Below are 26431 nucleotides of genomic sequence, written 5' to 3'. Positions count from 1 at the left end.
GGTTGACAAGTTTGGAGAGGTGAGGAAGACTAGTTGTGATTAAGAGCAGATTGGTTGGGAGAATGGATAAGGTGGTGGTCAGCAACAGTAGTTGAAGAAGACGGAAGGCAATCTAAATGAGGAAAGGGAGAGAAATAGGAGAGGTATTAGTTTACTTCTGTTCTTGAATAAGAGAGGAAAGCTTTGGAAAGAACGAATGGTCTCCTTAGATGTCATCATGGCTGCTTATCAATATTCCCCACAAGCAAAGCCATATATTGTTTGATCCCTTACTACCTAATAGCTTAAGTTTTTATTCAAATTTTTATCTATCTTACTCCTATTTTCTATTATCTATCTAGATATAGTGTATATAATGAGGGTGCATGCTAAATGTATAATATACATTATCAATTTTTTTACCTAATAGTTTGAGCTTTTAGATTGATTGATACTAATGCTCATCTAATCACATTGTAATCTACAATCAGTTCTAGTACACAGAAGATGTCAAATATATGTATGAAATGTATTATTGATCCATTACTAATAGCTTAAGATTTTCGACAAATAAAATATCAAACAATAGTATAATTACTTAACACTATTGGTTGGGGAACAAATACATGTGATGCATAATGGGAGAGAAACCAGAGGAAGAGATGATTGCACGGTCCCCTACCAGGCCATCACCACTCACCACCAGTTAACTGATGATCATGGTCATTGGCTATTGAATCACTTGATCAAAGTTGGTGCAAGAAAGTAAGGGCCAAGAACTCCTTTCTATGTACTGGGACCACAGGCTCTGGTGCTACCTAGAAGCCAAGCTTAGATCCTAGCTTAAAGGGCCATCAACAGGTGGAGCAAAGCTTCATATCACCAGCTACTTGTTTTCAGTGATCATCTCAAAAGATTGGGCCAAACCTAGAGAGGAGGGAAAGGAGCATGTGATCAAGGAGACTGAAAGCTAAAATAAAATGGTCTATTGGGTTTGCTAAAGAAATACTAAGTAATCAAATCACACCCAGAATTGACCAGCTTTTTGGGGCTTGTAGAGTTGAGAAAACAACGAGGAATATATGATGATGATGACGACGACGATGATGATGATGATGAAGGTGATTACCTGTGGATCACCAAGAAAATTCTTACATCAGATCGATATCTTTTCTTAATTAAACTATAAGTCGTGGCTTAGGGAAGTCAAAACTCTCAACCTCTCGTTAGATAACCAACCTTGTATCTTTTAATAACTATGTATGATACCAGTCAAAAGAGACAAATCGATACTATCATTATTCAAGGATTTTCTGAGTAACTCCCTACTCACCCAAAGGGACGGAAAGAAAAGTTAAACAACTTCAACCTTCTTTTATTTCTCAAAAATAAATAAATAAATAAATGGAGGAGTCATATAAACCGTAAAGGATAGAGAGAGAAAGAGAGAAAGATTGAAACAAGGATCGGAGGTGAAGGTATGGCTTCAATTATTATGAGTAAGTCGCAAAGATATTGCTCGAATTTAAAGATAACGAGCCGAGGGTAAACTTAGCTATAAGGTGATGAACGTGCAGTTCAAGAAGGAGAGAAGTCGATCAATATAATCTTTAACAATAAAGCCAGTACACTAAACAATCTGTATGTTAAGAGAGCATTTACTTATAATAGAAAAGATTAAATATCGATGTAGCTATGCTTATTTATTATACTTATATAAAATATGTTATACTAATATAAATAATTATAATATTTATTTTAAAAATATAATATATAATAATTATATTTAATATAATATAAAGTTAAAATAATAGTTTAAGAAAATAACTAAGTTACCCGGAAAAATAGAGTAATTGAAAATGATATTGACTGAAATGATGTCTTATTAAGGATAAATAATAACTGACAAATAGAAAAATATTGGTGACATAACTTGATAGAAACCCTGAGACTCTTAACACATATCGTTAAAGCTACAGTAGACGGGTACGATCATATCAAGCTCTCTTGACCATTAGAGATCGACGGCTTCCTCGTTCCCCAGCATTAGAGGAAATGTATGTGGCGATTCACGTCTCCCTTAGTATAAATAATTTGGGGTTTATTATATCTTTTAATCCCTCAATTATTATTCTGTATCATAAATAGACTCCTAAACTATTTAAATGTATCACTAAGCTTCCGCCGTTAATATAATATAGACTTTGAGTGAAGCTGTTAACGTTATTTAGACTCCAGTGGAGCGGCTTGAGATAGCTGGGAGCGCCACCGAGAACCCTCAACGAGAGGACAAAGAAGGTTGTTCATTGCCAAGGTTGCCGGCGTCTTGAGCCATTTTTAATCCACGAGCAGATCTTCGAGAGGAAACACAAAGAGATTATGGTTGAATCATTATATGTTCTTGTAAGACCGAGACATTGCCAACTCTTGCTAATGTTATATAAAATAGATCAGAAATGTCTTCCATAAAACACTCCCTGCGTCCTTGTCTTGATGGGTGACCAGGGGGAGTGAGAACTATCTCTGTAAACGCCGTATTTGGGTGCTTTGCACACCAGAGCTTCTTTTAAACTCGGTGGCATGGATATGTAGTAAAATAAATGGAAATGGTAGGTGTAATCACCTATAGAGATCTTGAGTTACACCAAGGTGAGAAACAGAGAATAAATATGGACAAATAAAAGAGAGGAGACTTGTGATGGCACAGAAGACATCTGGGACATCTGACATCGTTTTGTACCGGAAAAGAAAAATAAAATAAAATTCCTCCAGTGTCTCCGATATTGTTAAGTGCTGCAATCTGAAACACTATGGCTGGAAGATGGCACAAAATTTTGGGGGAAGAAAATTGAGATTGCAGGAACACATGCATTTCTCTTTTCCTAAAAGAATATTATGGGACAACATAGTGGTAATCTATGTACAGCGAAACCTGTGCACCTAATCAACTATAGGTTCATCCCTTTTGTGTTAGAAGCTACTATGGAACTACCTACTGCTCCGGTCATCGGATATAGTCTCCTCAGAGGATGCATCACTATCAATCACAACCAAGTTGCTTGGTCCAATGGTTGCTGGAGTTTTCTTATTCAATTCCAAGGCGTTGCTCGGTCCAGAGACTGTATTGATTGATACAGGATTCTGAGAAGACACAGGGAGATCAAGTCGTGGTTCCATCCACTGTTCAGATGTTAGACTGTCGAAAGCTCTTAAACTTTCAGGCTTAGTGCCAGAAACTGTGTTCTTCCTCTTCAATATGCCACGCTTCCGGGAATCTTTGGATGAGCCCTCCCCATAATCTGGAATAGCAGCAGTAATCTGTATGTCATTATTGAGCAAACCTATAGATATACCAGTAGCGGAACCAGTGGACTGCCACTCTGGCACATTTGACCTAGGCGTTCCTAGCACCTCTCTGAGCCAATGAGGAAGAGTGTTTGCTGACTGAGTAGGTGGGTGCTCATGAGCCAACCTCTCTATGGATTTTTGCCGCAAAGATGATTCAGAGTCATACCTTGTTTGGATATTGGATTCCAGTTGACATCTGATTCCGGCCTTTGAATATGTAGAAGCTACTGGAAAGCTGCTCAAGAAATAATTTGACGACAAATTTTCACTTCCAAAGAGATTCGGTATGCAGACACTGGATGAATAGTGCAGTTTTCTCCTTGAAACATGGTCATTCTGTTGGTATACTTCTCCCAGAGAAAGTTTAGTTTCGTCTGTCCGTGTTGTAAAATCTGAGCATGCCGACTGAGCGCCTTTTCCACGATAATGGTTAGTTGCCATCGCTTCAGATAACCAAGCACCACCTGGGAAAAGAGGTGGGAAAACATCTGATCTAGGTATTCTTGTTGGCTGAAACAGCGTGCCAGTTAGAAGCTTTTTTTGCTCTATCTCCCACTGCTCAGAGAGATCCTCTGCAACTCTTGATTTTGAAAAGCATAGTCGAGGGTCCCTCAACATTGAATACCAGTTGTCCAATCCATGTCTTCTCACACCAATCCAGAGAAAATCTAATTCCTCCTCTGACCAATGATTTGAATACCTCTTATATGACAAAGCATCAAGCCTTTCCCTCAACTTCTGTGAACCACTAAAAATATTTTCAAGTACTTGCTTGCTCCTCGATGTAGATACATTTTCGAGAATGCTGTTGCACTGAAAGTCTGTAATGTACTCATGAACCCCATTTTTGCCATTCAAATTTAGCGGCGATGACATGCTCTGTGAATCCTTCGGAGGAACACCAGGGCCTTCAGAATTCAACGGCAGAGTTAAATCTATATAACTAATGCGAGAGGAAGAAATATTTGTGATTTCTTCATGCTGCTGTTTTTCAGAGCTGGGATTGTCTGCATTTGCCAAAATTGCTCTTTCCTGCAACAATATCATTTGATTAATAATGGATCAGGCAAGCTTCCAAATGAGCCCTTACTAGCAAGTTAGATAATTTTCAGGACATTGTGAATTCTATAAATGCTTAAATGAGTAGAATTCTTGTTTTTTCGAGCTATGACGATTATCTTCCCCTTCTCTGTCATGAGATAAAAAGAACAAGAAGCAGACAATAATCCTAATTATGCATATAAATAAATACTGCAAATAGACTGCATGATGTGCAGACAGTGCTAACAGAAGATAAAAATGCATTTATGGACTTTCATCAAGTTGAGGTACTACAACAGGACAAAAGAAAGGATCATATCTGCTTTCATCTAGAGCTTACCTGACAGCATTGACTCCCAGCCAATGAGATAGCTGGGAATGTAGGGGAAGACTTTTCATTGGATACTTGTGTGCTATTGATCTTAATTTGCTCCACAGCAAAGCATGTTGATTTCTTTTTCTTTTTCTCCTGTAGTGCTTTATCAAGCGATTCTAACCATTCCATTTCTTTGCCTCTTCCATCAGTGTCCTCTTCTGCAGGAACTATTCGACAGCTCCTAGTTGAACCTTGAGATTCTAGACGATTTTCTGGCAATACGTCAGCTGTTTGTCTACTAATATTCATCCTAGTTAGACAACCAGATGCACAAAGGGAAAGAGATAGCTCCTCATTACAAAGTTTTCGTCTCTTCTCTGAAATTTTGTTTGGTGAACCTGTTTTCTCAGGATTTCTGAGAGAATCAACTATCTCATTTCCCAACTCCTCCCTAAAGGAGGCTGTCTGACTTGTTTCACGAACTAAACTGTTTAAATCAGAAGTTGGTGCCGCACTGAAATCATCTGATGACCTTTCAGGAAAATTTTCTGCAGGTTGAGAAGGCATTGGTTGCACAGAGGCAAAGTTTGTACTTCTTGAAGTGCGAAAACATTGAGGCAACACTTCATGTATGTGGTTGCCACTATTTATAGAAAGGGCAAGTTACACTTCAGAGGCAACAGAAATAGTGATGCAATAAGTTGATGTAAATTTACCTTTTTGCTTCAGCTGAGCCTTTATCAGGTGTCAATCCAAGTCCGGCATTTTTTCCAACTCCAGCCATCTAACCAGTGAGTTCACAATAGAGAATTTCTTCAATTAGTTCTAAATGCTTTTAAGATATTCTAAAGAAATTGAAATCTTCCAGTTACAAGAAAGTCCAGTCACGTCACTGTCCATATGTTTCTTAGATGTGATGACCAATCAGGTGTAAAACCAGAAAGAAAGAGTAACACATGTACAATCTTCAGTGAAAGACTCAAAGGAAGTCATTTTCAAGACATGAATATTATGGATAACTTGATTTCCCACTAAAAATCATTCCACAAGAATCAAGAACAAAGTAAAATAAATTATCATGAATTCTATTCAGCATATAGCACAAGAACATTCTTCAGGAAGAAAGCAATGACCTAAAGCATAAAAGAATACAAAAGTTGTATAATATACAAACAAGGGTGGATGGGTAGAACAATTTGACCCAAAAAAAATGCATTAAACATGTATATCCACACATAAATATTTGTCTGTGTATATATTAGTTAGTAGGTGACTCAGTGCTGATAAGATAATGACTAACTAAATAGATGATGTTCCAGCAAAAGGAAGGGATAACTGTATAAGGATATCTTCCATGTCTTTCGGACCAAAACATCCATATTCCTAACTCACAAATAGACATGTACCAGAACAGAGTTTGGCACCAAACAATCCATGTACCTGACTCACAAGAGACATTTAACAGAAACAGAGCTTGGCCTCCGCCTGCCTGTCTTTCTTTCAAACCAATCAAGTTGCTTAATGGTGTCCATTGTACTTGAATACTCATAGATTGTTACTACATCAGAATCTATTGACCAACAAGGAAAGCATGATTTAGAGCTACCACAACACCTTAATAAAAGACGAAATGAATACTTAAACAACTATGAGTGTACGCACATAATAGATTCATGAAATAGATCAAACTGGCAGTAAGATAGAAGCATACCACGTCTTGTTGAAGCACATGTAATGAGCTATCATCTGTTTGTTTGAGCGTCAGAGATTCATTAGATGATCGATCCATTAAATTGCCTTTCGGGGATGATCCTTTGTTGTCACAACTAGCTCCTAAATCATTACTTCTCTGAGTGACCTCTGGTAACTGTTTCTCTTCACCTTTTAAATAGCTTCCAATATATGTCTCACCCATATTCGGTTTCTGTTTCACTCGTCTGCGAAAGGTAATCAAGGGACCGCAGGTATTCTCTTTCGGATTCTCATTATTAACCGGCCTGCTGTTCCTTCTACATGAACTAGCTTTCTTTTCAGTAGACAGACCTAAACGTGCTTTACCTGACCCAGATATAGACCCCAAATCATCTTTTGGAGACCTCAGAGCCTGCTCAATGCATGCAAGATCACACATAGAACCAGAAGATGTGTATAATATATCTTCAGTGTTTTTCATAGGGACCCCTATTCTTGAGAAACGAGACCTTCTAGAGTAATTCTTCAAGGGTACTGCACTTTGTAGTATTTTATGTGAGTGATGTTCCATTGGGGCCAACTCTGATTCCCTGGTGATTTTACTTGTTCTTTCTTCATTGGTAACTTTCTGTGCAGACTCCTCAAGATCATACCTTTCAACAAAAGTTGAGCACTGCAACTCTTTTGTAGGAGCACACTGTGCATAAGAAAGGACAGAAACTATTAGATCAATGTACAGATATCAAATATTATTAACCAATAAGAAATAATATATGTAGAGCTCTTCAGCTAAGTCTATGCATCAGAGATGCTAGATTTTTTAGCATCCATAACATCTGAGCAAGTTCTCTTTGACATCAAGTGAACCTCATTGCTGAAACTCTAGACTGGATATAAGGATAAATAGCTAACATGTTTTCATGATTCAAATAAGATAATGATGAGAAAGATAAGTACATATTAAGAAAATGTACAGTCATAATGACATTTGACCTAATAAGAAACTCTCAACATTGCTAGGCTATTTCATTGCATTACCAAGATAATTTTTCAACAAAACTCCAAAGGCTTGAATGAAACTTAAAGGGTTAGTGTGTATACCATTAAAAAATATCTCTAATTTACTTGTATGCCCCTCTAAAGTTAGTATTTGCATGTATACCCCTCAAAACATATATGTTAGTGTACCTAATCAAGTTTGTATCGGACACGCTACGACGCCCCATCGAAATTTTAGTCGAAACTGAAGTGTTTATAATAGTCCCAGAGCCTAAGCAATGCTAGCTTGACTTGAGGAAGGCTACAATAATTAAACAAAACTTGAGCTTATTCACTGCTGGACAAACCTTGAGCTTAGTTATTGGATAGATGGATAAGGATAAGGGATAAAGAATAGCATCTCTTGATCTTATCTTTAACCTCCTAAATATCTAAGAAAAATATTTAGGAAACTTAGTAGCTAAGTTTTTTTTGCCTATATAAAGACATGAACTCTTTACTTGTAATAGATTTAAAATTTTAGTGAATGAAATAGAAGTAAGAACTTCACCAAGAACGGTTGTCTTCTCTAAATGTTATTAAAGTCTTTTTCTTTTTTTCTTACTTATACATTATCTTTACTTCAAGACTTACTTCATCTTGCAAAAAAAGTAGAGTGCCACGTGGATTAATAAACCAATCAAAAAAGTTAAGACTGTGACAAATGGTATAAGAACTAATCTATGAAGCGCTACCGCAACTAACAATGTGCTATTGCGATCAACGACATGTTGCTGCAATCGACGAAGCGTCGTTGCAATTAATGACATCCGCTGCAAAGAAGAGCTTCAAAGCTACCATTGACACCTTCAAAACCTAGTTTCGCATGCTCAAGGTGAAGCTGGATCAGCGAAACAAAGAGTATGTTATAGCTGACAAAATTGCAACATGTGAAGGTGCTCTCACGAATGAGGCACTCGATGAGCAAGTTGTGGTTGAGACAACTTGTTTGGAGAAGGTGGTTGTCCCAGCTAAAGCCACCAACGTCCTTGAAGAGTTCGAGGATACGATACCAATAGAGTTGTCCAAGTGAAGTTGTCTAGGCAAATGACGAACTATGCCATCGAGGCGGAGCTCAATGTGCAATCTAAAGCAAAGACACTCTACCAAACAGCATCTCGAGAGTTCAAATGGTCATTGCCTCAGTCAACTTCGATTTGTTGAACACATACCTTACCCACCATCAAAGAAGTTGCATGAGGCGACAATGTAAGGCCAAAAACTGTCCAAACTTGCCGCGAAGGGCAAGACCAAGCAAATCTAGGTCAGTAGAGGGTTGATCTATACAAATGGCAAGTGGTCATTCGTTCCTCAAGGAAACAACTTGCAGAGGAACCTCTCGAAGATTGCCATAATGCCAAAGGGGCAACACGCCATTAGCAAGGAGCAATTAGGGTGTAGCTAAAGAACTGCGAGCACGCACTAGATAGGGGAGATTGTGAGATCCAATCGAATTTTTGATTAAAACCAAAGTGCCGTAGTAGTCCAAGAGCCTAAGCAACGCAATAGTAAAGTCTAACTCAAGAGACTCTACGGTAATTAGACAAGACTTGAGTTTATCCGCTGCTGGACAAACCTTAAACTTATCCATTAGATTGATGGATAAGGGATAAAAGATAGCATCTCTTGATCTTATATTTAGCCCCGTAAGTATCTAGGAAAGATATTTAAGAAACTTAGTAGATAAGTTTTATTTTGCCTATATAAGGGCACAAATTCTTTACTTGTAATGGATCTAAAGTTTTAGTGAATGAAATAGAAGTCAAAACTTCACTAAAAATGATTCTATTCTCTAAATGTTATTAAAGTTTTTTTTTCTTTTTCTTACTTATATAATATCTTTACTTCGAGACTTACTTCATCTTGCGAAGAAAATGGAATGCCGCACAAACTAGCAAACCGATAAAAAAAGTTAAGTTCGTGACAACGCACAACTCATGGAAAATGCATTAAGTTTTCCTAAAATAATAAGCCATACCTATTCAACAAATAACATGAACCTTAACATAATTAAGTATTCTTTGACGATCAGCCTATTAATTAAGCAAGGGCTTTTGAAGTATTGTCAGATCAAGAGGGCTAATACTTTCATTGGCATCTCAATCTTCCCCTTGATGATTATGAGGGGTTCGATGCCTTCCGAGTTGGTTTTCACCGAGAGATCCAGATGCAAGCTCTTGTCTTGTCATCAATGGCACGCTTGAAAGACCCGTAGAGATCTCTCGAGATGTGAGATGATAGCAAATAGTGCAACTATTACTAAGCACCCAAGAATGGAACATCCATAAATAACTTGGACCTTCTTTTTCCCAAAAGGCAGCACTTGGTGTTCGTTAATCACTACAAGACCTACTTGAGGCACTTGAGGGGGAGAAGCTGGTTTCCCCTCCTCCTGCCCCTCCTTTTCCAAAAAGTGGAACTTACAACAATTCAACTCCAACTAAAAGTCAAGTATTCTGCCTACCTGTAATCAAGGTATTTAATAAAAATAGTTTTTGCATTATATCCTTTAAAATTCTTTCTTTTATGTAAAAATGCTTTGCAGTTAAATAATCATTCAATTCTGAATAATTTAAATGTAAAAAGATAAAAAAATCCTTACTCTAGTTTTCTAAGTATTTCACTTAGTTAAGGGTATTCTTACCTTTTTTCTATTAGATTATTCAAACTTAACTTGAAAAATAATATGTTTTGAGGCGTATACATATACATATTAACTTTAGAGGAGCATACAAGCAAATAAGGTATTTTTGAAGGGTGTATATGCAAAACCCCAAAATTATACAAGATAGAAGCTAAATTGTTATCGGATTGATAGTGTGGAAATTCATGTATCCGTAGCTATCTGGAGCATTCCCAAGCCTTGCCAATCATATGCTATGTATTAACAAGTTAACTATCATTTGTTATGCAGCTCATTCATGTATGTAGTGTGGAAAATTCATGTATCCATAGCTATCTGAAGCATTCCCAAGGCATGCCAATCATATATTATATATTAACAAGTTAATTATCATTTGTTATGCAGCTCATTCATGGTATCCTAGTACATCTATCTAATACATGAAACAGGCACCCAAATAACATAAAAAATTATTTGAATCATGCAGTTACCCATGACAAAAATGTGCTTAACAGCTTATAGGATTTCAAAGACACACAATCAGTTAGGACCTACAGTTTCCCATTTCAAATTTCAAGAGGTATAAAGTATTGACTATTCTAATATTAAACTGCAAGAATCAGCAGTATGTTCCCATGGAGAAGTGAATTTTGGCAATTCATCAACAGAATCCACACAAAATGGAAGAAAAGAAAAGGATATGTAATCTTCTAAAAGGCAATAAGGAACTCAAGAGGCTAAGGTAACATATAGTGCATATATGTGGTATGCCAACACATATGCCATCAAGTACAGGTATAGCTATAAGTTATTTGGGCCTGACAAATATGTACAAGTATAAAATGAATACAAAAGAATCCCATAAAAGATGAAGCTATTACAAGCTATGCCACTCTCTAGCTGCATTAAAACATACTGATACCAAAAAAAAGGTACAATGAATATTCCAAAAAGTGGTAGAAGCATAATCTTTCTAAGGAAGCAAAATAGGGCATTAGAGCAATTGAGTATGAAATCACAGGAATTGCTGGGTATTAAGATTGAATATTTGACTATTAATTGGGATATAAATAGTTTGAAATACTCACTGACTGCTCTTTAGACTGCGATAGTAGTCCTTGAACATCAAATCCAATTTTTCATAAGAGAATAAATCATTTAAAACCTGACTTAGCCTGCCTGTCAAAAAGGACCAAATGACGCTAAGTTTGCTTAAATTACCCCTTTTACAAAGACTCTAATGCTCGAACCTATAGGAGGCAGCAATCTAGATGCTGATAAATTATACAAGAAGTCCTTCAACATCCAAAACAGGTCCTTTAGTTTTTGTGGTTGACTGATCTGATATACATAAGAACATTAAACCACCAAGCTCAATAGCACCATAGGAGTAAAATAGGAAAACTATGCAGATCGTAAGTTTGACTTCTCACCAGATTATATTCATTCAGCTTCTCTTTGTTTGTTTCAGCTTCAGCTTCAGCTTTCGGGCTTGATTTCTCAAGAGATACCCCACTAGGAGCCTCAGACGATAAATCAACCACAGAAGTTCTAGATTGATCAGACTGAGAAGGGAAGCGCCTGCGCTTGTATGTTAGCATCACCTTATTGCTCATCTTTCTTCCCCGAACTAATCAATTGTTCTGCATGCAACACGCAGAAAGCATTAGTCAATATAAGTTAATATTTTCTATCCCACTATTTTTAAATCTTAGAAACGTAGAAAAAATGTCATTCAGAAAAGAAAGAAAGTCGCCACAGCCCGAATTTGGTGAAAATAAATCCTCTAAAAATATGGTGCAATTACCATTATCAAAACCATAACCATCAATGTGCAGCACTACTGTTTGTTGAATTTCTCCAATTACTTTTTCAACATCCAGTCCAAATTAGGGTTACCTCATCAACCAATACCTTGGCCAAAATTTCACATTAGACCCTAAATCGATAACAAACAATCTATTCCAAAATATTCCAATTATTTCCAGCGTACACACAAAAAGACAACCCGTTTCATCAAAATTTAGCTCCTAAAGTGGAAACAAAATACTAACCCACATTCGTAAACAAAAAGCACAGGAGTGGTAATCTACAATAGCTAAGCAATACAACATTATCTATTCCAAGTCGATCTCTTTACTGTAAACAATGCTGAAATCAACTCAAATATTTGCAACCAAGAACGAATTCGGGCGAAATTGCCGCTTAAAAACGATTGCCTTAATCCGATTTCGTCTAATTATGGAACCGAAACTAAGCAGCGAGAATCGAGTAGAGTAGAAGAACTAGGTACCTGGATTCCGCTTAATTCTCGAAGGAAATCGGGAAATAGAAGAGGGGAAGTTTAAGGAAAAGTCGAAGAGACGAAGACATGGTTCGTTAGAGAGAGAGAGAGAGAGAGAGAGAGAGACGGCCTTCGGTGTTTCTTTTGTTTTGCGTTTTCAATATACTTTTTATTCTTTTCGAAGAGCAGAGGAAAATAAAGCCCCTCTTTGGACTTATATAACCTCGAGTATTTCCGTGACGTCGCTATCTGGGAGGGGGGTTTTGAGTCATTTGACACCTCTCGCTTCTTCCCAGGCACCGTAGGAATTGGCGTATGCGCATTTGGGGCTGTTTTTTTGTTGGGGGGAGGGGAGGGGAAGGGGGGTTAATTACGTCTCTAATCCCTGAAATACAAATCATTTTCACATACAACTAATTTTTTTTTAATTACAAGCTCATCATAATCATTAAAATGAACTAAAATTTCGTAAGATCCATTTTCCTCTTTTAATAAACCCAACTACCAATTATCATCACCTATCGAAGGATGACTCTATTTTCCTCTTTCATGAGCTAAAGATTGCATCTAGCACTGACATTATGGACGTTATTACTGCCTTTGCTCGTCATAGGCAACACGATGTATCTGTCCTTAGCAGTAATGGCGTCATCACCAATGTCACCCTCTAGCTGTCGGGCCACGCCTCCCAAAACCATTATCACACTCCACGGGAGGTTCGAGATCTTGTCGCTCTCCGGGGCATTCTTGTCGACACCCTTGCTCGTGGGGGCGAAGATCCTCGCTGTTTATGTCGCCGACAGGGAAAGGCAAGTCGTGGGTGGTAGTGTCATCGGAGAGGGAGAAACTAGAAAGGAGTGAAGAATGAAGATGAGAGGAGGAAGAGAACGGAAGGAAGGAGGTTCAAGATTTTATTACGGTGGAGACCCTCACTATGTACCTCGCTAGCAGGTAAGGGCAGGTCGTGGGTGATAGCATTGTCGAGGAGGGAGAGAACAGGAAGTTCGAGATCTTGCCAAGACTTGCTGGCGCCCTCGCCCGTGGGGGTGACAGGCCTTGCCATGTAGCTTGCCGACGGACAAAGGCAAGTCATGAGCGATAGTTTTATTAAGGAGAGAGAGAATAAAAGGGAGGGAAGAATGAAGATAGTGGAATTAGAGAACGAGGAAGAAATAAGTGTGTGGAAAAGTATATCCGTCTATTGTTAGATGAAATCAAGTTCTTTTTCCTCTAAGAACATTTAGGTTATTTGACGGTGCATTAAAAGAAGGGCGATATTGAAATTTTTTTAAAGTTTAAAAGGAACATTGTAATGAAAAAAAATAAAAATTGAATATAGTTTAAGAGTAAACATAATTAACCTTTTTTTTGTTGTAAGGAGTTAGAAGAATTTGCAAAGTTTCCGGAGAAAAATATTCTACATTATGTAACGAGTGATTAGATTCCTTTTCATTTTAATATATTTTCGTGTTTTTATTTTACCTCTTATAAAGTGAGTAAAAGTCTAAACGGTGATGATAATAGTTAGAGGTAAGTTTCTTGTTTACTTATGTTGGTCAATTTTATAATTAGTTAATTAAACTATTTATTAATTAAAAAATAATAATATAAGGGTTTTCTAAAATGATGTGGCAAAATTTTAATATAACATTAGAAAAGAAGTAATTTTTACTAAAAACATTTTAAAAACTACTGACATTTTAAAATATCATAATTGTACTGAAATTTTTGTACTCTTTAAAACAAAGTCGTCAAGTCAACTAATCACAACTAAAACTAAAATTAGAATCAAAATAAATTATTTTGATATTATATAAATTGTTTAATATGGTTCAAAACTATCAAATACTTTACCTAATATTATAGTAAAAGAATTATTTTCATGCAAGACAAAAATCTTTGACGAATATTTCACTCTCCAATCTCCGATAAAGAATATATAAGAAAGAATGATATTTTGTCACTTAAAATTTTTGATAACTTTAACAATTATTAGTTAAGGATATTCTCTTAAAAACTAATCACAATGATAATTCTAAAAGAATCAAATTATAATAATTATTATATAATATCAATTATGTAACAAATCTTTAACAAATATCCTTATTCACATGTTCAACTTGGGCCAGTCATAGAGTAATATTTGGGCCACCTTGGGCTAAGTTTTGGCCACAATCGGACTGGAATACACTGAACGAATAAGGCTAGTCCAAACCAAGCCCTCACATGTGGCCCTTGCATTTGATATTAGAGTGCTTGCTTGTGCTAGCTTTACTAGTTTAGGTCTCGATTGTAATTTTGAATGTGAGTGATATCTCTTGTCCCAGTTGGTCCACCGTTACATAGAAAAAAATTCCGTTAGTGTCGGCCTTAACTCTGTTACGACTTTAGCTGCCATTCTTTTCTCCCCCTCTAGAAGTGGTTTTCCTAGGCATCTTCAGTAATCTCCTCCTCCCTTCTCCCCTAGCAACTTAGGTTAGTTGGGGAGATGGGTATTCTTCCCTTTTCTCCATCTTCTTCCTTTCTCTCTTTTCCTTCCTCGGCGTCTCCTCCTCTCCGCCGCTACTCGCCATTGCTGACGAAGTCGTCAGCTTGCTGGCGTTGGATCTTTTTCCATTCTTTTTTCTTCTGTGTTGGTTGATATCCAATGTAGATTTTTATAATGGCGTGCTACAAGAATGATCTGGATTGCAAGGATCACAACGGAGAAACTGGAAACTTCATGTTTTTGTTGTGGCATATGTATATCTTGCTATATATATATATATATATTATGTCTTTGGGCTTAATATAATATATTATTCCGTTGTATTGTTGATATTCATGGAATAGTGGGATTTGTTCAAACTATATCACATTTGATTTTGTATATCTAGCTTGTAATCATTAGTTTGAAATAAATAAAATATGGGATTTTCATAGGAAAAAAAAAGAAAAGAAAAATCTCTCGTCTACTGACAAAGAAACAAAAACAAACTATTATTAATGATATGGATAAGTTTATACTCAATGGACCCACACTGAGTAAATATTTTTTAAGCCATGTCTCACCCTAATCATCATTCTCTTCCCTGCCAAATTATCATTTAGGTATTTTAGAAATTACCTTTTAATATTTTAATAGAATATTTATTTGGTTGATATCATTTTATTTAAAATAGTTGAGTTTAGATAATTCAGAATGTTATATAAAAATTATTCAGAAAAAAGTCAAATTATACTATTCTTAAAGACAGTATTAAATATATATATATATATATTATGTATATCTATTGGCATAATTATGTACGATAACACCTAATACATGATAATGATATGTGTTTTATTATGCTTATTTTTGTTATATGATATCATTCCACTAACACGCTTGCACAATCATAAGAGGAGTGAATTCTACGTCTCGACAGTACCTAACACCTCCATAACTAAGTTTATAGGTGGGGTATATTATTATATCTATATATTAGAGCCCGAGATCCTAATTTGTTGATCACAAAAAATTAGACAACCATTTCGTTAGGGTGATGGATGATTTAGTATCGATCGATGAGAGTCATACCCTTTAGAGTATTTAAGTGAAAAGGAATGGTAAGATTACGTAGACCTAATGATACTTGATGACGTAAGGTAAAGGGGTTTGTGAGTAACAGCTTATGAGTTTCTACACTATGGTGCAATGATGTGGAGCTGAGAGCTCACATGGTAGTATCGATGTATGGTATTGATTTATGATATGGGTTTATGACTAAGGTCTTTAGTCTACGATGGCAAACAATCGGCCATACTATTCACTAGGTGATGGGCAAACAATTCAATTGCTATGGTCTGTCATCCATTAAGGGTATTTGTGTGGTTGGCTGTGAGTGTTGATGTGGACTACAGACATAGTTCTATAAAGCGTAAATTAAAGACGTGATAGTATGAAGTGATGCATATCCTGTTATATAGTGTTGACATGACTTATGGGCAAAGCTTGGTGTGAGCTCATGGTAGTCCAGATTGATATGTGTCAAGTTATAGATTGTTAATACATATGTGCATTAGAAGAACATAATGGGCATGTGGTACTGCTGCAATGATTGTGATCATGATATGCATATACGTTTTACCTCATTATTATGTCTTTATTTACACTACATTTTAGACTATAAAAGTGGATACTTGCTGGGTTATATGTTCACAACCTTCTAGTGAAAATATTATCAAATTAGTAGATAAATCCGAGTTCGTAGAAAAGTTGGCAAAGATTTATTTTATTATTATAATAATAATGATTTCTTCTTGTAAATTAAGCTAGATAACGTGTAGCTCCCTCGTAGGGCATTGGTCTATTATAAATATGTATTTTGGGGCTTATTATGGCCTATAGTATTATGAGCTTCTTTTTGTCTATATTATTGATAGAACTATAGGTTTTTCTCACATCTATTATATAGAAACATTAACCAATAGCTCACGTGGATATCGCTCACGTGTATTTGGTGGTGAGTATTACAAGTAAGCAACCATATTATGCAAATTATAGTAATGATTATGTTTTCAAGTAGTAAACTTTATTCATTCAAGAAAGTAAATAATTTGAAAGTGGAGATTTAGGATCTAAGAATGATGTTCATGGCCTTCTCATATGTCAACAGGTTAATGCACAAAATAGGATATTTTTTGTTATTGGATATGTGTAATCATGCCAAATAAAATTAATATGCACCACATACATTAATAACAGTAGGTAAATATCTACACATGTATGATGACTCATTCTCTAAGACTACAAAAATTTTGCTTGCCTCATATAGCTTTCCAATAAAGTTGTACTACGTAGGAATCATTTTCGGATGGTACGAAGTCCACCTCAATAATAAAGATAAATAAAACTATAAGCACAATATTTTTTACACTGATTAATTAAATAATTATACTAACGTCCGCTATAAGCGTGAGTAAGTACATCTAAGAATTCCTTCCATTTAATTAATAGGTGGAATAGTTAAAGCTATACCATGGCTTGATGCGTCCTTAAAAATAATTAAAAAGATTTACCTCATATTATTGCTCCACTAATTATTATCAATTTAAAGTAAAACAAATAAACCATATTTAATTAATTAGCATCATTAAATAAAACAACCGGCTTAATACCATTTTCCTACTTGTAATCCGTGTAAATTTTTTGATAGGAGTAATTAATTCAGATACACTCAGATCATTGACTCATTTGCTAAGATTAAATTAAACAATACTATAATCGGCTAAACTCTAATTATAGCTAATTTTCTATTATGAACAATTAGTAATGACACTCTCAGGCCACAATCTAATTCATTAAAATTGATTTATAACAATTAATATAGCTAACAAAACTATCCTCTAAAATGAATGATTAACAATTAAGTCTGAAGTCTGATATGATTTACTAAATAAAATATTAAAGTAAAAAAATAAGACATATTAAAGAGTATTTAATCCGTTTGAGTTAGCTCAAGGCCCGGAGCAACGGGTTGAGCTATAATGAACACAAAAACACAATAAAAACTCATTAACATTGGACCTAAAACTCAAATTAACAAAGAAAGCCAAACAAGTCACTTAAGCTAGAACGCAGCCCAACCCACTAGATCATAGGCTATGATGCACCCAACCCAAACCCAACATGGGATGGGCTAACAATAATTTAACCCACCAACAATCTAGGTTGGGCCGCACCCAACCTAGCTCACCACATGCTGAGTTAGGTTAGCGGCCTAATCCAGTGCCAAAATTTTAAGATGGATCGTAGCCCAACCCACCAGCAATTTTGGTCGAGTCACAACCCAACCCACTCTTAAGGTTGGGTTTCACCCAACCCAAGCCCTACTTAGGTAGGCTATAGCCTACCCAAGAAGCCCAAGGCTGCGCTCCAGCCCACCAAGATAGGGCTTGACCCACACCAACCACATGTCCCCTATCCTTGTCCCAACCTAGCTTAGGAAGATAAAAGAAGGGGCTGGTAATGAGCACCGCCACCGATAATCGAGTCATCATGCCGGTTGACACCTTGCCGATCAAAGAAGGGACCCATGGTGCTGACTAGCCGACAGAGGATCTAGTGGCCACCACAACCAATGAAACGCCCCAATGGTGGGGTAGGAAGTTGTTAGAGATTCGGCCGTCGACAGTCCCGATCGACCCCACTAGCACCCTTCCCTAGGTAAGCTAAAGTCAGCTGAAGGGGAGCCTAATTGTCAAAGGCGATCGATGGCAAGAACCACCCTCACCAAGGCCAACGACTAGGGCGATGGGCTGCCCAACGACTCCGGCCATGAGTGCACCACTGAATGCCATCGAGCGCATTAGTGTGAGGAGGGGAAAAGATTCCCACCAGTCAAGGAAGGAAGACGCCAACGGGGACTAGCCGAAAAATGATGAGAAGCTGGCAATGGGAGGCTATGGGGTGTAGCCTCCACTGAGAGCCTAGAGGTATCTAACAAGAGAAAGCTCCTTGGTCCAACACGAAGAGGCACGAGGCCGCTAGCTGGCCGAATTCCCAGTGACAGTGAGATTGAGAGGGGGAAGACATGAGTGGAAATCACTAAGAACTTAATTAAATTGAAAATTAACTTTACAAAGTTGTAGAGAACTTACTAACAGTGTGAGCCACGGGGTCGGCGAGCTCCGAGAGCTCCGAGAGCACTAAGAGGGCTGCCATTTTTTTTTATAGGGATGTTACATTACTTTTCTTTAGTATAACTCTAAATCCATTCAATACTTTCGATTGTTGTTATACTTTTCCATGTGATGCATCTAGGAGATGGACTTTTAAATACGAAGAAGATCATTGGATATGCTCAATATTTTTCCCCAAGAGAAATTGAGAGGAATAGCTGCCATTTATTATGCTGTTTTGATGAATTGGGTCATCAATGGAGAATGTGAGGAAAGGTAAGTATGTAGATCTCCCTAGATTTCTTTGACGTTGCACCCAACATTCCCTGTGATTCATTTTTCAGATTTTTACATAATTGTTACTAATTTATTTTAAAATATTATAATTGCAACCAAAATTACTGTTTTCTTTCAAAACTATCATTATATTAGCTAACTCTAACTAATCATAACTAAAATTAAACTTAGATTCTAAAAAGATTATTTAGCCCTTATATAAATTGTTTTAAAATAATTTAAAAGTTATCCAATATTTTACTCAATATTATAGTAAAACGAGAAATATCTTTTACGGGAGACACAAATTGTTGATAAATATTTTAGACTATTTTAATTATTTACATGTATTTGTTAACAGTAATTTATTAGAAATATTTTATTAAAAAACTAATCATAATGGCAATTCTAGAAGTCAAAAGATTTTAACAATAATATAACATATTTTTATAAGTTTTCAGTGACAATTATGTGAAGAAAAAAAAACCCTTCATTTTTTAAATGTCATTTTCAAGAAGAAATAGTGTGATCACTTTTCATGTTTTTATTTCTTATTTTTAACTTTTAAAACGTTGGTGATCATTTTTGTAACAATTTAATTCGTTTTGGAAAAAGGAGGAGCACAAGGATGAATGAACTATAAACTATAGGCTATTTCCTCTTTCTTTTGGAAAGAAATCTCTCACGGTCAACTAGAAATATTGGGACCATGTCTTTTCTTTTTATTTTTCTTTCTTTTTAAAAAAAAAAGGGGAATTGGGACCATATCTTTATATGCCACATGGATGAACAACTTTTTTAAAAGAACTTGGCATCCTAAAGTATGACTGCTTCCTTTAGTTAAAAGGAGAAACACATTTAAGGAAACTTCAAATGAAAATGTACTTCAAATCCTAGATTGGTGGTTTCTTGATGTGATTCTGGTCTAATCGAGTTATCTCATGAGAAAGATTAGGTACGTTGGATTAAGATTATTTATCATAATATTAGTTGTTTATTTTTTTAGATAACTTATGGCATCATGCTGATGTGGTCAAATGTCTGGCCAACAACATTCAGACATCGAAACATAAAAGCAACCTTCATCTAGATGTTCGAATGTCAGGCCAACAGCATTCAAACTCCACAATCCAAGAACAATAGAATGACAAGGCATTCAAATGCCTCAACTTTAGAGTAGTATTTGTCGAAGCATTAGAACGTTCATCCAACGACATTCGAACACCGAAATTAGAGAGCACCCTTCATCTAATGGCATTTGAACGCTCGAAGATTTAAAGTTTTGACAAAACATTAAAATGCTCGATGCCGAGATCATTTCATGTTATGATTAATTTGAATATTTTTGAATTACTAACTAGTCTCTAAATATGTGGAAAGCAACCACTTTGGAATAATTGAGGAATATTGATTTTTATATTCTCCTACCTTTCATCTCTCCCAATCTTCTCCTTTAATCCAAGGCCGACACTATCAAGCTGACGCTAGTCCATTGCTCCTCAACTGTCGATCCCCTTAGTTTAGTAGGGTTGGTCATCTTCTCCCCCCCTCCCCCAGCTCATCCCTCCTACATCGTCATCTCCATCATCTCTTACACTTTTATTATCTAGATCTCATCATCTCCATTAAAACATGCATTAGCCGATACACAACATCTTGCAATGAAATACTGTATTGAAATCTTCATTATCCCCATCCACTTTAGAAATGACTATTTTTTCTTATCCTGAAATACAACATCTTATTTTCAAATAATAGTTAAACATCAAAATAATCATATTCTAGAATACAAATATTATTCTTTAAAATTATATCTTATACCATATATTAATTTGATTAATAATTTACTATTATTATCTATCACATCAATCTATTTTATATGAAACCAAAAATTATTTCTCATAATTTTAAAAAATATAAAAAAAATTCTTATATTTTCTTCGCTTTATATCACATCAAATATAATTATTACAAATTTATTTCAAAGCTATATATATATATATATAGTTATTCATAGAATAAAGGCTTTATATTGGGGATAACGAATAAAAATACCTACTTTAAAATTTCTTATTATTAAAGTATACGAAGCTAAGAATAAGTTTAATGTTAGTATAGCTATATGCTAATTTTCAGTAGTAGGATAAGAGAGCTTATTTCTTGTATTTTTTTTTCTATAAACTAGTATAGTGTGTAATAATTATACTTAATATAGCATAAAGTTGAAAATTATAATTTGGCAATGACTAAAATACTCATCATAATGGATAGATGAGGCGAGAAGAAAAAATTAAAAATATTAGATGAAAGAAGAAATCTATGAGAGATAAATAGGTATAACTATACTATTGAGATAAGTAATTATTTACCTACTATACTAATATAAACCACAGGCAAACTATAGTGCATTCAAATGGAGGATGATGTAGGGAGCTTCACTCTCATCTAAAACTATTTAAACCCTAGCCTTGAGAATACATTGGGCAATTATGTCCTCCAATGATGAGATATATTATATAAATGTGTGTGTGTGTATATATATATATATATTTATAATGCAAAGAAGAGATGCTCACAGCCGCCAAGAAAAGCCTAGTTATTTGGGGAAGATTCAGAGACAAGAAGTGACAAGACAGTTCATGCACATTCCTATCTGACCAAACCTTTGATAAATACTACTTGGCAATCACCTCTGAAGGAATGTTGCTTTTTAGGAGAGCTGTGCAAAGAAAATATGTGGCGAGGTAGTTCAAAGTACCCCTTCCCATGCCTTAGAGTGCAAGGACTTGAAAAAGAAACCCTCAAGTTCCTATCTTATCTCCTTTTTCACGTGAAAAGTGAAGCTACTGCAATTATTCTATACAAAAATACATAGGTTAGATACCAAAATGTCCGGCCCACAACACCTTAACTATGAGGTTTCAACCTACAACTTCAATGAAAACTACTTCTTTTTTCTTCTCTCTTCGGGGTATAAGATGCTATCCGTTTGGTTACAATCTAGAAGCACGGCGCAGCTACTCTTAGAATAAGCCTCTCTCTCCCTCATGCTGGAATCGAATACCAGCTTAAACTTTTGCGTTGAATTGAATTCCATTATAAATCACGTTGGTCCTGCTAGGTAAATAATTCTGATTCGATTAGGATTATTATTCCTAATAATCTTTGAATTTGCCCCTCTCTGTTTGTGTGTGTGTATAGGTGGTCCTAATCTCGCATAACCCTAGAGTGGAACCTCTCTGGTCTTCAGAACAATTTGGATAGGGATGTGTCAAACTCCGAAACCAATGAGTAATTTGCACCACTGCAAAAGTCATTGCCAATGATAGTGAGTTCACAGGAGCCCCATCCCTTCACTTGAAATCACTAAAAAAAAGCGTGTAACATAGCCTTCAGCCCACTCAGTAGATGCCCACAGATACATGCAACCAAGATCACTAGTGTTAGGAGCTTTAGAATATAAAAATATAGAGATCATCATCATCATCATCATCATCTTCTTTCTTCTTCTTTCTAACCGTTTTAAGTTTTCTACGGTTTGAGTTTAAGTCCACCTTTTGCTATAAGAAAATATAATTCTAATGGATATGTAAGAGCATCTTTTATGTTCATCAATCATAAATTATATTCGTTCTTGTGTGCTGATTAATTAATCTCTACTGTTCCAACGTACTGCTACCAGAAATGCAGATAGGAAACCAAGGGCTACTGCTATAGCGGACGTTGGGATCATTCAAGTATCAAAAGTCACTCACTTATCAATTTCCACTTGCCTGCAGAAAGCACAGAAGATCCTCGGGAATAAAAACCCTCTCAAACATCTTTTGGGCCTGCAACTTTTGAGATAGTCGGTAAGGTGTTTTGAATTTAAATCATTTTAGATTTATTTGTTATTTGAAAATATTAACAATTTATCAGTTTAAGTCAAGCTCTCCTCTTGAGCCGATCAAAGTGCCCCGAGACCAGATGTTTGACTAAGATTGTTGGAGTTCACTTCCTTCCCTAAGGCACTGTTCCCTTTTGGAATAGTTAATTTTATTTTTTATATTAATTAGCATACGGAAACTTATATTAATATAAGTTATTTTAGTGTTTAATTATATATTAGTATAACGTGTAATAATTATATTTGATATAATATAAAATTAAAATGATAGTTTCACAAATAGCTAAACTATTCTTAATAATAAACGGATTAGGAGAGAAGAGTTGAGAAAAGAGAGACGGATTAGAACGATGATGAAATATGTATTGTTATACTAGTACAAAACTAAGTATTCATTTAATTACTATAGTATTAATTATAAAGAGGCTTATACTAAAAATAAGCCTATTCTTATTCCAGAGTTAAACAAAGGCTTAGAGAGATGTGATTATTATAATTTATATTCTAACATCTCCTCCTATTTATACTCTTCCCACTCTCTCCAACTTCTCCACTACTACTCTCCTCTCTTTAGTACATCAAGAACTAGCCATGACCCATTTGGTTGGCCATGAGCATGAGCATGAGCATGAGCATGAGCATGAGCATGAGCATGGGCTTTTCTTCCAAGGGAGATGCAAATGGGTGAATGGAGCACTCATCATAGGAGCTGGCCCATCTGGGCTAGCAGTGGCTGCATGCCTCAAAGACCACAACGTGCCATTTGTGATCCTTGAGAGGTCCAACTGCATTGCCTCGTTATGGCAAAATCGTACCTATGATCGCCTGAAGCTCCACTTACCGAAACAATTCTGCCAACTCCCCAAGCTCCCGTTCCCTGACGACTTCCCTGAGTACCCATCAAAGAAGCAGTTCGTAGACTACTTGGAGTCTTACGCCGACCGCTTTCAGATCCAGCCGCAGTTCAACGAGGCCGTGCGGTCGGCGGAGTACGACGAGGCGTGCGGCGTGTGGCGGGTGACGACGGCCGGCGAGGTGGAGTATATATGCCAGTGGCTGGTGGTGGCCACGGGGGAGAACGCGGACTGCGTGACGCCGGAGATCGAGGGGGCGGAGGAGTTCGAACGGCCGGTGATGCACGCGGCGGACTACAAGTCTGGCGAGGGGTATAGGGGGGAGAGGGTGTTGGTGGTCGGCTGCGGCAACTCCGGCATGGAGGTCTGCCTTGACCTCTGCCACCACGACGCTCATCCGACCATGGTCGTCCGCCACTCAGTTAGTATTCTTTTTCTACCATAGCCCCTATTTTCATAATAATTTTTAGGATTATATATATATACCTCGTTGTACTTTGAACAAAAATCACTTTATTCCCTTGAACCTATTTTTCTGAATTTTTTAACTAAATTACTAACTATATACATCACTAACAGAGAGATGATTAAATGACTGACTGAAGTAACTACATATCCTTCTATTAAATAAATATGTATTCAGAGATATAAAAAAAAAATACTAGGGTAAAATATATATTTTTTTTGTAAACTAGTAACACTTGATAATAAGCCACATACACTATTAAGTTTGGATAAAAAAATTTAAAAGTTGTAACTTAATAACAAGTTCAAGGGGCCTGGAGGGTAAAGTGATTTTCATATATATATATATATATATATCAACTTGAAGGTCAAGGATTATTTGACATAATATTGGAGCAAGTTTTTCTAAAGTTCATTGAGTTCAAACCTAAAGATGAAGTGCTTTGACAGGTTCATGTGTTACCAAGAGAGATTCTTGGGAAATCAACCTATGAGGTAGCTGCTTGCTTGACAAAATGGCTACCACTGTGGTTGGTGGATAAGATCCTAGTGGCTTCAGCAAGAGTGATACTTGGAGATCTGGACAAGTATGGCCTAAAGAGACCAGTGGCTGGCCCACTGGAGATCAAGAACAGTGAGGGCAAAACCCCAGTTTTGGACATTGGAGCACTGGGGAAGATCAAATCTGGTGAGATAAAGGTGGTTCCTGGGATCAAGAGGTTTTCACATGGCAGGACTGTTGAGTTAGTTGATGGCCAGACCATTGAGGTGGATGCAGTGATCATGGCTACTGGCTACTGCAGCAATGTTACTTCCTGGTTGAAGGTAAATTATATTTCTTTTTGGCATGTATATACCTTTCTAAAGTGAGAGTAATTACCTATTTCAATGGAAACACTTGGTTTTTGTTATAAATACTTGTTAAAACTCTTATCCTAAGTTAACCAATAGTTAAATTTTAATTAATTTGATAATGAAAAGACAAAAGATTATAAGAGTATCAGTGATATTTAATCTCTGCAGGACAGTGAGTTCTTCTCAAAGGATGGATTTCCAAGGCACCCATTTCCAAATGGGTGGAAGGGGAAGTCTGGGCTTTATGCTGTTGGATTCACAAGGAGAGGGCTCTCTGGAGCATGCCTGGATGCTGTGAGGATAGCAGAGGACATTGGCAGGATATGGAAGGAGGAAACTAAGCAGGCCTTTACATCACTGCATGCAATAGAAGATCCAATCCAATCTCACATATATGATGAGAAGGCTCTTAGAAACAGCTCTCTCTTGTGAAGGAATGGGTTTTGTTGATTGTACAGAGAACTTTGTAATATATGAACAAAGAAAGGGATAATTATAGTTCGATCCCTTGAACCATAATTTTTTTTTTTTTTTGTGATATATAAATCTCTTGAACTATTGTAAATATCTCATATAATTTCTTTTCTTTTTCTCTACGATATAAAGATAAATATGTTATATGATAATTACGTCGTCAGCATGTAATAATTTATGAATAGAAAAAATAATGGAAACTAAACAAAAGAGATGTTTGAAATATTAATATGGGATTATTCGAGGAATCTAAATATAATTAAGGCCCCCACACACCCGAAAATGAAACATTTGATTCATGGAAGAAGAGCTATGCTTTAGTTAAGATGGATATACTTCATAATCTCCTCTTCTTCTTTTTTTCTTTTTATTTTTAACCTTTTAGGTTGCTATATTAACTGGGTATTACTGATGCGATGGTGTATTTAAATGCCTAAAGTCTATCGGGTTGTATAAGTATTAAATTTAATTAAGACACCATTAAGTTTTTAATTCTATCGTTTGGTGATAGGTAAAAGTATATTCCGAAGATTCGTAGTGTAAAATTCCAAACAAATGGATAGAATTATAAAGTCGTTGATTGGATTTGTTCTTTGCCGGATTCGTTAAAATGAACTATGCGCCGACTTCATGTCAAATAAGGGTGCTGAAAGCTCCA

General features: G+C 36.1%; 2 protein-coding genes across 2 annotated transcripts; one reads left to right on the top strand and one right to left on the bottom strand.

Moving 5' to 3' along the window:
- Positions 1-2541: 2541 nt before the first annotated feature.
- On the bottom strand, positions 2542-12475 carry LOC140770575 (uncharacterized). The gene is made up of 6 exons (XM_073111826.1): positions 12331-12475; positions 11471-11680; positions 6396-7073; positions 5401-5468; positions 4709-5327; positions 2542-4359 (listed from the first exon to the last, which is right to left on the bottom strand). The coding sequence occupies exons 2-6, from the start codon at positions 11651-11653 to the stop codon at positions 2968-2970; spliced, it is 2940 nt and encodes a 979-aa protein (XP_072967927.1). The 5' UTR covers positions 11654-11680; positions 12331-12475; the 3' UTR covers positions 2542-2967.
- An 11174-nt stretch (positions 12476-23649) lies between these two features.
- LOC140770208 (probable indole-3-pyruvate monooxygenase YUCCA5) lies at positions 23650-25885 on the top strand. Its single transcript, XM_073111268.1, has 3 exons — positions 23650-24400; positions 24895-25269; positions 25468-25885. The coding sequence occupies exons 1-3, from the start codon at positions 23717-23719 to the stop codon at positions 25729-25731; spliced, it is 1323 nt and encodes a 440-aa protein (XP_072967369.1). The 5' UTR covers positions 23650-23716; the 3' UTR covers positions 25732-25885.
- Positions 25886-26431: the final 546 nt, after the last annotated feature.

Source organism: Typha angustifolia, chromosome 11, assembly GCF_048772165.1.
Source record: "Typha angustifolia cultivar Huaian chromosome 11, ASM4877216v1, whole genome shotgun sequence".
NCBI classification, from domain to species: Eukaryota; Viridiplantae; Streptophyta; class Magnoliopsida; order Poales; family Typhaceae; genus Typha; species Typha angustifolia.
This window is presented reverse-complemented; position numbering and strand designations above follow the sequence as displayed.

Excerpts from the sequence above, each read along its gene's own strand:
- LOC140770575 (XM_073111826.1), bottom strand. The coding sequence starts at position 11,653 with ATGAGCAATAAGGTGATGCTAACATACAAGCGCAGGCGCTTCCCTTCT. Across the intron at positions 7,074-11,470 it reads AGCTGAATGAATATAATCTG|TGTGCTCCTACAAAAGAGTT; the intron begins GTGAGAAGTCAA and ends TCTTATGCACAG. Across the intron at positions 4,360-4,708 it reads CTGGGAGTCAATGCTGTCAG|GAAAGAGCAATTTTGGCAAA; the intron begins GTAAGCTCTAGA and ends ATATTGTTGCAG.
- LOC140770208 (XM_073111268.1), top strand. The coding sequence starts at position 23,717 with ATGACCCATTTGGTTGGCCATGAGCATGAGCATGAGCATGAGCATGAG. Across the intron at positions 24,401-24,894 it reads CCATGGTCGTCCGCCACTCA|GTTCATGTGTTACCAAGAGA; the intron begins GTTAGTATTCTT and ends GTGCTTTGACAG. Across the intron at positions 25,270-25,467 it reads ATGTTACTTCCTGGTTGAAG|GACAGTGAGTTCTTCTCAAA; the intron begins GTAAATTATATT and ends TAATCTCTGCAG.